Source organism: Dermochelys coriacea, chromosome 19 (assembly GCF_009764565.3).
Source record: "Dermochelys coriacea isolate rDerCor1 chromosome 19, rDerCor1.pri.v4, whole genome shotgun sequence".
Classification (NCBI taxonomy): Eukaryota; Metazoa; Chordata; order Testudines; family Dermochelyidae; genus Dermochelys; species Dermochelys coriacea.
In genome coordinates, this window is record NC_050086.2 from 4,216,160 (window position 1) to 4,227,187 (window position 11,028).

General features: G+C 51.8%; 1 protein-coding gene across 5 annotated transcripts; it reads right to left on the reverse strand.

The window, feature by feature from the left end:
- Positions 1–4,339: 4,339 nt before the first annotated feature.
- GJA4 (gap junction protein alpha 4) lies at positions 4,340–10,580 on the reverse strand. 5 transcript variants are annotated; one of them, XM_038377791.2, is made up of 2 exons: positions 10,371–10,580; positions 4,340–7,663 (listed from the first exon to the last, which is right to left on the reverse strand). In XM_038377791.2, exon 2 carries the CDS (start codon positions 7,643–7,645, stop codon positions 6,641–6,643), a length of 1,005 nt encoding a protein of 334 aa, XP_038233719.1. In that variant the 5' UTR covers positions 7,646–7,663; positions 10,371–10,580; the 3' UTR covers positions 4,340–6,640. The 5 variants fall into 5 exon arrangements, with proteins under 5 accessions (XP_038233719.1, XP_038233720.1, XP_038233722.1 ...); XM_038377792.2 differs by having other exon boundaries at positions 9,731–10,562; XM_038377794.1 differs by lacking the exon at positions 10,371–10,580 and adding an exon at positions 8,968–10,368.
- Between the last annotated feature and the right edge of the window lie 448 nt (positions 10,581–11,028).

Genomic DNA, 11,028 nt, shown 5'->3' on the forward strand with positions numbered 1-11,028 from the left:
ACTCCTCTCTGTTGTTCTTGGAGTGCAATGAAGGCAGCTTCCCACATCTGTGCAAGCCCCTGGCCAGCACTTCGGGTCACTAGGGCAGCCAGGGCCAGCCTCATCATAACACAAAACAATAGCATGCCCGACAGCATTATTATTCTAGCGCACCTCACAGCCAGAGCTGGCACTGGGAGCTCAGAGGCTAGGGCACTGGAGGCTGCAGGTTCCAGACAAGGGGGCTCGCGGCTGTCTTGTTTTTCACCTTGCTGGAGCAGTGGGAAAAGCCTGAAGCCCTGGCTGTGCCAATGAAAATATTCACTCCAGGCCAGGAGAGGGAGCAAAAACAGAGAGCAACACAAATAAACAGCAGACTAAGCACTCGGGCTGTTGTTGACCAGGGGTGGCAGAGGCATCTGTACAGTTACCTTTCACACAGGCATTTCCTCTCCTTTTGCACGCTCAGGGCTTCTCTCTTTGGAAAGCCAAGTGTGTGTGTATGGTGGGGGTTATCATCAGTATTATGATAGCACCCAGTATTATACTTGGGGAAACTGAGGCACAGCATGGGGACGTTTTCCAAATGTTTACAAAATAGTTCACTTACAGGATAGAAATTCTCCCCCGATCCAGGACTGGCTCCAGTGGGAATCCCTCCTGAAAAGCATTTACTTCTCCTCCCCGACAGACATGTCTGCATATCCATGTGTGTCACGCATGACGGTACCTCACAGCAGCACCCTGCGAAGGATGCAGGACCTAACTGGTGTCTCACTCACACTCATGTAACTCTAGGGATTCCTAGTGAGCTTAGTGATAGTGTAGTAGGCTATTATCCATTTTACAGGTAGGGAACTGAGGCCCAGAGAGACTAATTTCAGAGTAGCAGCCAAGTTACTCTGTATTCGCAAAAAGAAAAGGAGTACTTGTGGCACTAACAAATTTGTTAGTCTCTAAGGTGCCACAAGTACTCCTTTTCTTTCAGAGAGACTAAGCGACTCAGCCAAGATCAAACAGGGAGTTTGTGGCAGAGCTGGGGATTGAACCCAGCTCTCCCAAGTCACAGACTAGCACCTGAAACACACAACTAGCCCACCTCTCTTTGGAAGGGCAAAACCACCAGCACTTCCCCCCCCCACTCTTCTGCCATGCCTACTAGTAGCCAATATCTTGTAATCAGGCTGTATGTAGCCTTGTGCCTGGAGCGCACAAGGTAGATAAGCATTAGCCTTAACCAGCAGGTGGGGAAATCAAGGCACGGAGACTTGTTCCAGGTCAGGTGGCGCATCTGTGGCAGAACTAGAAAGATGGCCCAGACAAACCAGGTCTTCTGTAGCCCAGCCCCAGGCCCTGATCACTGGAGTCACCTGCCACAGCTGTGAGATTTATAGAGGCAAGAGCATCACAGGCACTTGAACTAGGAATCCTAGGAATCCTAGCAGGAGAAAGTTAGGGTGGGAATGAAAAAGGCAACCGTCCCAGTAGAGGAAGGGGCCTGCTCCCTCTTGCTAAGCCTGGGTTCTTCAATCTAGCAGTCTGTTCGCTCCCACCCCACATCAAGAGAGTTGTTTACTACAGTTTCCAAGTAAACAACAAGGCTGCACCAGTGCCGCTGAGGGCATCAGCACCTGTGTTAGTTGCAATAATGCACAAGAAAGGACCCAGAGCTCGACTCTCAGATGCCCCAGTGAAGCAGGCAGGGCTGGCAGGCAGTTTGAGAGAAAAGAGACCCTTCTGCCTGTACCCTGAGCACATTCAATGTGAAACCAAGCGGATAAACACAGGAGCTCAGTGCCATTTTTACAGGCATAGGGCATCTATGGCCTCACTCTATTTCCTTCCACAGCTGACTGCAGTGCTACTCTTCCCATTCATGAAAGCTTATGCTCTAATAAATTTGTTAGTCTCTAAGGTGCCACAAGTACTCCTTTTCTTTTTGCGAATACAGACTAACACGGCTGCTACTCTGAAACCTCTTCCCATTTGCTCATCCAGCATATGAATTCAGTTCACAGCTGGAAGGGGGGGTGGGGGAAAGTGCATGGTTCAGAGTTATTTTTGAAACCCTTTTTTACACAGCAGTTTGCCAGAGAGAATGGCCTGTTCTGGTGTATTTTAAGCCCTGTGGTTATAGAAGCAGAAAACAATATAGGAGTTTCAGCTTATCTAGAGCCCATTTCCACCTATTATGTGAGAATGGGTGAGTACATAGCCCGAATTCCACTTCACCACTGTACTTTGGAGAGCACACGCACAATACAAGAGAGGCAAGGATGGTAAGGCTGGCCTACCCCCCAGGCCAGCCCCCTGCGAAGTAGCCCTAGGACAGTCTCCACCCAAGAGTCTGAACTATTGGTCAGAGTTTCTCCCTAGCACAGGCTGTGTGAAGCCAGGAATATAGTCACCCTAAGATTCATAGATCCCAAGGCCAGAAGGGACTATTGTGATCATCTCATCTGACTCCCTGTATAGCGGATGCCCGAGAACACCCCCCAAATAACTCCCAGAGCAGATCTCTTAGAAAAACATCCAGCCTCGATTTTAAAACAGTCAGGGACAGAGAATCCACCCCCACCCTTGGTGAGTTGGACCTATGGTTAATTACTCTCAGTGTTAAAAATTTACACCTTATCAGTCTGAATGTGTCTAGCTCTCGTTTCACACATTGAAGAACAGGTTCTTCAATCTAGCAGAGAAAAAGCATACCATGATCCAATTTTTTTCTCCCCCTGTAGGTATTGTAACCAAGTCACCCCTCTTCTCTTGGTTAAGCGAAATAGACTCAAAGAACTCAGTCACTAAGGCAGGGTTTCAAATCCTTTAATCATTCCTATGGCACTTCTCTGAACCCTCTCCAATCCATCAACATCCTTCTTGAATGGTGGGCACCAGGTCTCCACACAGCACTCCAGCAGGGGCCACACCAGTTGCAAAAATAGAGATGAAATAACCTCTCTATTGCTACTTGAGATACCCCTGCTTATAGGTCCCAGGATTGCCTTAGGCCGTTTGGCCACAGAGTCACACAGGGAGCTCATGTTCAGCTGATTGTCCACCACAACCCCCCCAAACCTTTTTCACTTCCCTGCTTCCCAGGCTAGAGATCCCCACACTAGGAGTAAGGCCTCCTTTGTTCTTAGATGTATACATTTAGCCTCATTAACACACAGGGCTCAGTTTACCAAGCCATCCAGCTAGCACTGAATCAGTGATCTGTCCTCTTCATTAGTTACCACTCCCTCAGTTTTTGGGGCATGTGAAAACTCCCCCCCCCTTAACTTTATCACTGGTAGATTGATTTCAGTGTGACTAAGAAAAGGAGTACTTGTGGCACCTTAGAGACTAACAAATTTATTAGAGCATAAGCTTTCGTGAGCTACAGCTCACTTCATCGGATGCATCCGATGAAGTGAGCTGTAGCTCACGAAAGCTTATGCTCTAATAAATTTGTTAGTCTCTAAGGTGCCACAAGTACTCCTTTTCTATTTCCCCATGGTATTCCCCCCCCCCACCCTACCCCCCACTGTTCCTCTGATATTCTTGTTAACTGCTGGAATTAGCCTACCTTGCTTGTCACCATGAAAGGTTTTCCTCCTTTTCCCCCCCTGCTGCTAGTGATGGCTTATCTTAAGTGATCACTCTCCTTACAGTAAAAAGAAAAGGAGTACTTGTGGCACCTTAGAGACTAACAAATTTATTAGCCACAAGTACTCCTTTTCTTTTTGCGAATACAGACTAACACGGCTGCTACTCTGAAACCTCTCCTTACAGTGTGTATGATAAACCCATTGTTTCATGTTCTCTGTGTGTGTGTGTATATAAATCTCTCCTCTGTTTTTTCCACCAAATGCATCCGATGAAGTGAGCTGTAGCTCACGAAAGCTTATGCTCTAATAAATTTGTTAGTCTCTAAGGTGCCACAAGTACTCCTTTTCTTTAAGGGCTACATAGTGAGGCTGCTTGTGAGGAAGGGCTGAAGAAAGGCTGCTCAGCCATGATACTGGGGGGTTAAGGCAGTGAGCTATAGCTGTGGTACACCTGGATGGAGGGAACTGAGGTTATTCCCATTCTTCGTATGTCTGGTTAGCACCTGGAGTTGAAGTTCAAACAAGACCATTTCAGCCCAAGTCGTGAATGATGTTGGCAAACTGACGAGACTGCCACATTTACTAGACCCCAGGTTAATTTATAGGGTCAGGCTACAACTTCATTCGAAGTGCTCCGCTGATAGTGACAAAGAAGACAAGCCAAGTAACCCTGCATTCACAGTAAAAAGCTGGGAGCATTAGACTGAGAACCACCGGACTAGACGCATTACACTAGATCTGTGAGAAAGTGCCACACAGACACGGCAGGAGGTATTTTATGTCAAAGTTTTATTTGACAAAAATATAACATTAAGTCTGCCAGAAAGAGCTGAAGAGCAACTTCCATCTGCTCCTCTCTCAGCCTGGAGCGTGTACACTTTGGTGAGATAAGAATACAGACTGAGCAGACATCTGTGGTGGTTTGGCTTACATTAAAAATGGAACAAACAATCAGAAGGACATAAGGCTAGACCCTTTTGGTTTCACAGCTTTGGGATTATTCAGGCACAATTCACTGGAGCCTGCTCTCTTGAGGAGGGACAGTAGGTTTCCCTCAGCCCACCACCCTCCCTGCATGTCACACCCCAGCAGGAGAGGACATTGGTGCAAACAAACAAAGTTACTTGATCTTTTTTTCTCCTACCCCTTTTTAAAATTAAGATTTTTTGGGGGGTGATTTGGGTGCTCATTGAAGTGAAATAATCAACAGCCTAAACAGTGCGTATGAGCACTCTGCCAGGCAGCTCTACACCTCAACCCCCGCCACACCCCCCCAGCTACTCCAGTATCAGATCTCTGCTGGCCAGGAGTTGCCTGTTCTGTTGACTGGTGCAATCAGTCCCTATCACAGAGCCCGAGGAAAGGGACCTTAGGAAGAGTGTGATCAGCCTTAAACCCCTGCTCCCCCATCAGTGGTTCTAGGTCTCTGAATGGGGCAATTCACTTACTCACAACATCCCTGCTCCCGTCCACCTTGGCCGAATCTGTGGGCAGCCCCATTCTGGCAGAGGCCCCGTGCTCACACTCCACACGTGAGGGCCCCTCGTTCCCAGGAGAGCTGAGCACACAGTGGGATCCCTGTAAAGCAGCTGGGAAGTGAACACTCACACTTAGTGCGAGCCAACCGACAGCTTAGCAGAGCCAGTGGCAAATACTGGGCTTTGAAGCTGCAGTCGTTTTAAAGTCAGACCAGCAGGTTTAAAAAAAAAATAAAAAAAAAATTAACCAATGGAAATCTGTGCCTCAGAAATAAGGCCACCTGGGGCAGAGGATCGGGGCTGTTACTGGAGCTACCCATGGGGATCCCTTACACCTATAAATACACAGACAGCAAGTTACTCTGAACATACATGGGGAACAGTGCTTATAACTTTGCTCTGGGGCAACTGAACTCAGGGGAGTAGGCGTTAAGTCCTGCGAAACGTCCTTTCCTTAGTGCATCAGGATTTCCTCACCCTGGGTGGGCACCTCAGCTTGGACGGATAAGCTACTGAGTCATGCAACTCGGTGTGGCAAGATCTAGATGTTGGGATTATTTTGTCAGGTGACCCAGAAGAAGAAGAGATGTTTGGCTTATGAGCAGGACCAGCTGCTTTGATTGGCACTTCAGTGCCCCCAGCCCCACATTAATTCTAACAGCAAGCTGCCAGATGGAATTTCAAGGCTGGTGCCAAACGCTTGCAGCTGCTAAGATCTCAGAGGCAAATAGCTTCCCCCACTGCCTCCTTTAGAAGGACAATTGTTGATCTAGGCTGGGCCAGATTAACTCCACCGGTTAGGAATTAAAGATCTTGGCTAGAGAGATTTAGAGTTTAGGTTACAAAGCACAGCTCTGATCAGAGCTGATGGAAACCATGGAGCAGGAAAGGGAATCTCCCCAAGTTATAGTAAGGATATTTCCCCACATATTGCCCCAAAGACACAGTTGCTGGTCCACCCCAAGGCAAAGCACCTTGGATTTGAATGCAAGCCGCATAATATCCCAGGCAGCTTTCCACTGAAGACGCTTCTGTAGCTGAAGAAGGAATTTTGTTTGGTTTTCATGTCTACACAGTTTAAAAAAAGAAAGCAACAGCTCTCCTGGGACTGTAGCTGGAGAAAGGCGAATGTATTGGTATCATGTGACATCGGTTACTTAGGGTCTTTTGTACAGACAAAGGCACCAGAGAATAACCCTCCCCAAGGGAGCCTGAAGTACATTTTGCCAGTAGAATGGTAGGAAGGGTCCTCGCACCCTGTAAACTTCAGCCAGCTGGCTATAATGTAACATGCAATTGAGCCACGTGCACATCCTATGGCAAGACCATTCTGCAGAGAGGTGCACACACCTGAAAGCACATCTATAGCACCCACACTTTAAATACACAGACACACAATGAACAGTGGAGAGCAGGAGGTGCCTGCTAGTTAACCAAAGTGGGTCGCCAACAGGAGCTTCTGGGTTTTGTTTTGTTTTTAAAGCCTCTATAGCAAACAGGTCCTATGGCCAAGATGCCCAAGAACCAGAGTATCCCCTTGTTCAATGGCCAAAGGATACCCCCAAGACACAGCAGCTTGGTTTCAGTGCTCTCCTAGACATACTGTTTCTTGGAAGCAGAGCTGCCAGGCCGGCTGGCCTGCCTCTCCTGCAGGGGCTGGGCTCCTGGGGCGTAGGACTCAGGGGAGGGCTTGTTGCCACTGCGCAGAGCCAGGTTCTCCTCGGTGTTGAAGTTGGCCCAGTTCTGCTCGCTCGACAGCTTGTTGTAGGCCAGGTAGGGAGGGGAGTGGCTCTCGCTCAGGGGGAGGTAGTGGCACTGCTTGCTCTCTGGGAAGGAGTCTATGTCCCCAGCTGGGCTGGGAGAGGAAGAGGCCTTCCTCACACTGCTGAGCAGGTTCTTGCAGCAGAGGTGGAAAAGTTCCAGGAGGTTGAGGCCCAGGGAGATCATGCCCACCACCATCATGAAGATGATGAAGATAGTCTTCTCAGTGGGGCGGGAGACAAAGCAGTCCACCTTGTGGGGGCAGGGGGCCCTCTCACACACGAAGATGGGTGGCATGAAGAAACCATACAGGTACCACTGGCCTAAGAGGAAGCCGGCCTCGAAGATGCTCTTGCAGATCACGCTGATGACGTAGGTCCACATCAGGGAGCCACGAATCTTGATGTGGCCGTCCTCCGCCACGCAGATCTTGGAGATCTTCTTCTGCACCACCACCAGAGCCTGCTCCACCTTCAAGTCTTTGATCTGCGCTGCCCGGAGCTCGCTCTCCCGCTGCTTCAGCTTCTCGTCCCTCCCTGAGAGGTAGATGACGTGGCCCAGGTAGACCAGGGTGGGGGTGCTGACGAAGAGGAACTGCAGCACCCAGTAGCGGATGTGGGAGATGGGGAAGGCCTTGTCGTAGCACACATTGACACAGCCCGGCTGCTTGGTGTTGCACAGGAAATCCGACTGCTCGTCCCCCCACACCGATTCCCCGGCCAGGCCCAGGATAAGGATCCTGAAGATGAACAGCACGGTCAGCCAGATCTTCCCAATCACTGTTGAGTGCTCCTGGACCTGGTCCAGCAGCTTCTCCAGGAAGCCCCAGTCCCCCATCTTCTAGGGGGTCTTGTGCTATTGATGGCAGAGAGAGAAAAAGAGTTAAGTCAACCTGACAGTTTTAGCTTTCAGTCCTTGTTTCCAAGAAAGCCAGAAGTAGGAGACACACGGGGCTCCCCAGATTGCCACACGGCCTGGCAGTACTCCCCACCACTCTGCTCCATGGCTAGTGTTCTGTTCGACTAGGAACCCAGACAAGGGCCAGAGGGACACCACAGCCTGCCCACCCCCATCCTGACCAAGACGCTGGGTTTTAGCCAGCTCCACATGCAGTTCTTGGGTTCTACAGAGCTATGTTTAATGCTGTGTGGGGTATCGCTTTGAGGACCAGGTAGCTCTGCAGGAGCGGAAGGACTCAGATGGGTAGTTCGTGTTAGGTGCTAACTGGCTGGTGGGGTTGGGCTTAGGGTTGCCAGCTTTCTAATCACACAAAACCGAATACTCCTTCCCCGAGGCCCTGCCCCTTCTTGCTCTATCCCCCCTCCCCCCATTTCTGACTTTCACCAGGTCAGGACAGGGAGTTGGGGTGCAGGAGGGGGGTGCAGACTCTGGGGTGGGGCTGGGGATGAAGGGTTTGGGATGCAGGAGGGGGGCTCTGGGCTGGGATTGGGGGCATGCAGGCTCTGGGAGGGAGTTTAGATGCAGGAGGGGACTCTGGGTTTGGCAGGGGTGCAGGAGGGGGTTCGGGGTCCCAGCTGTGCTTACTGCAGCTCCCAGAAGCAGCAGCCATGTCGTGGCAGCCCGGGAAGCTCCATGCGCTGCCCCCAAATCCGCAGCTCCCACTGGTTGCGGTTCCTGGCCAAAGGGAGCTGCGGAGCCAGCACTTGGGCAGCGCCTGGAGTCTCCCTGGCCACCCACACGTCCCGGGGCCATGAGGTGTTGGCGGCTGCTTCCGGCTGCCCCACGAAGCTGGGGCAGGCAGGGAGCCTGCCTTAGCCCCACTGACCGGAGCCACCAGGGTCCCTTTTCAAGCAGGCATTCCAGTCACAAACCAGATGCCTGGCAATCCTAGTCAGGCCTCCATGGAGCACAAGACATTTTGTTCCCAGCTGAAGCCCAGGCAGGAGTTTGCAATGCTGGCTTAGCCATCCCATCAGAGCATAGGGAGGGCTACTCCCTCCAGGGAGCCCTGGGCTAGTTATGGGACCCTAAAGCTTATCACTGGGGGTTTAAGGCGGCTACCATCTCTGCCAAAATACTAGGGCTGCAGCAAGAAGCCCCACACTGGGATACCACAAATATCCAGCAGAGAAAGCTACACTAGCTAGACAGCATTAGCCACTGAAGCAAGGGGTGGGGGATGGGACACCCCCTCTCACCTGGTGATTGCAGGGTGCTGATAAGCCTGGTTACATGAATCGACAAGTGCAGCTGTAACAAGCATCCATCAGAAAGCAGCACCTTACAGCTGGGGGCAGGCTGTTTTTAGTTAAAGGTGCAAGGCCAGTTAAGGGCAGCCCTCACCTTCCTGGCCAACCACCAGCACTGCCCCCTTAGCACTGCGAAGCATGGGTGCCCCTGGAATTTAGGGGCTTAGCACAGCCTTTCTTCCACCAGCTCTTGGCAACAGCTCCAGCCAAAGGGTGTCCAGCTGAGAAGCCACTGAGGCAGGACGTAGACTTTAGCGGTCCCTTGGCTTCTTGTAAGAGCTGGGTTAGTGCCACAGGGCAGGTTCGTGCCAAGGCATCCAGGTGCCCAGTGGGTCATCTGTCCCTGAGCAAGAGCATAGGGCAGCAGCTCGCACCTGGGTGTAAGAAGTTAGAGACGGACCAGTCCCCCCTGTCTTTAGAAGCCTGCCCTGCAGCTGAGCTGGAGGCTGGGCACAGACAGCTGTTGCCGCTGTGTGCCCCCCTTTCGACAGCCTTACTGAGGAGCTTGTTAGAGACACAAAAGCACTGGGGCTTAAGCAGCCCTCTTGGATAGGAGCCCAGTCTCCCAGGCAGCACCCCTACCCGGGGGAGAAAATGGGGGGAGGGGGAAGAGTGGGATTTGAAAGCTCCAGGGGCGCTATCCTTCTCCCCAGGGTCACAGCAGCAGCAGACAAAGCAGAGACGCCCTTCCCCCACTTTACTACTTTCTTACCCTTTGGGGTGCAGAGTTTAGTTACTCAGAACCCAACTCAGCAGAAACAGACACAGATGTTAATCACCCAGGAAAGTCAAGGGAGCAATGGAGAGACAAGGCATTTCAGCCCCAATGCAACAGCAGCAGCAATTAGCTGCCCGAAGGGAGGTTCACTCAATTCCTTCCCAGGGTCTCACTCACTTTCCAAGGGCACTTCAGAGCTAAGCACAGTGGCCACCCCCTCGGGACAGGGGCTCCTGCAGTACCATGCCCCTAGCCTAGAAAGCTCATTTGTAACGAACACCTATCAATTAACCAATTAAGGGGTCTGTTGGCTCTTTAAAGCAATGACTCACAGTGGGGATGGGTTGATGGGGCCAGATGCAGTCACAAAAGGGTTAAACCAAGGCAGCCTAGTGCGAAGCCAAGGGCTAAGGCATGCATCACCTGAGCTCCAAGGTGCATGCAGTGGGCTAGGACACAGATCCCCTTTTGCATTCCCCCATCCCCTTCCCTGCAGGAACCCTCTGGTTTGCAGCATCTGGGCTGAGCCCCTGTCCCCAGTCCCAGCACCTTGGCCAGCCCAGCCATACCCCAGAGCAGAGGGGCTGCTTGGCAGAGGGACCCAGCAGCCAGCTGGAGTCTGGTGTTTACTCACCAAAGCCAGGCACAACTGGGTGACTTCAGGCCCAGGCTCCCTGCTGTCCCACAGGCTGGGAATCAAATGCTCTGCCCCAGGTGGGGCAAGGGGGTTACAACCTGTGGCTCTTTACACAGGAGGCTGTTGCTCCTACCAAATCCCTGAGACTGTTAGAGAGAAGGAGGAAACTGACCCTGGATAGAGTTACACAGGGGGGCGGGGGGAGGAGCCGCAGGAAACTGGGGGTTGGTAAAATTAATAGTTTGGCTGCAGAGCCCTCCTTTAAAGGGGCAGCTGCTTTGGCAGGTGTGCGGGGGCGGGGGGGACTTTATTTTTTTCTTGGCTGGGGATTCAATGTGAAATCACAGCAATATTGGGGGAAGAGCATAACGGTGGGAGGGGGGAGCGGCTGTGGGGACAGGGGGGAGAGTGGCCCTGCTGGGCTCCCTCCTCTTTCACAGGGAGTCGCAGATGGGGCCAGGGCAGCCTGGAAATAGGAAATGGAGGAAAACAAGGCAGACAGGGCTGAAATAATACTACTATCAGGCCAGGTCAGGGTCTCCCCCGCGGAGCCAAAACCAACACGGGGAAGGACTGCTGGGAAGATCCCAGGCCAGGGACCTGAGCTGTGAGAGTCTGGTGACAACCAGGCCTCTGTGGGGGCATCACCCCCCAT

Coding starts and splice junctions, on each gene's coding strand:
- GJA4 (XM_038377791.2), bottom strand. CDS start 7,645: ATGGGGGACTGGGGCTTCCTGGAGAAGCTGCTGGACCAGGTCCAGGAG.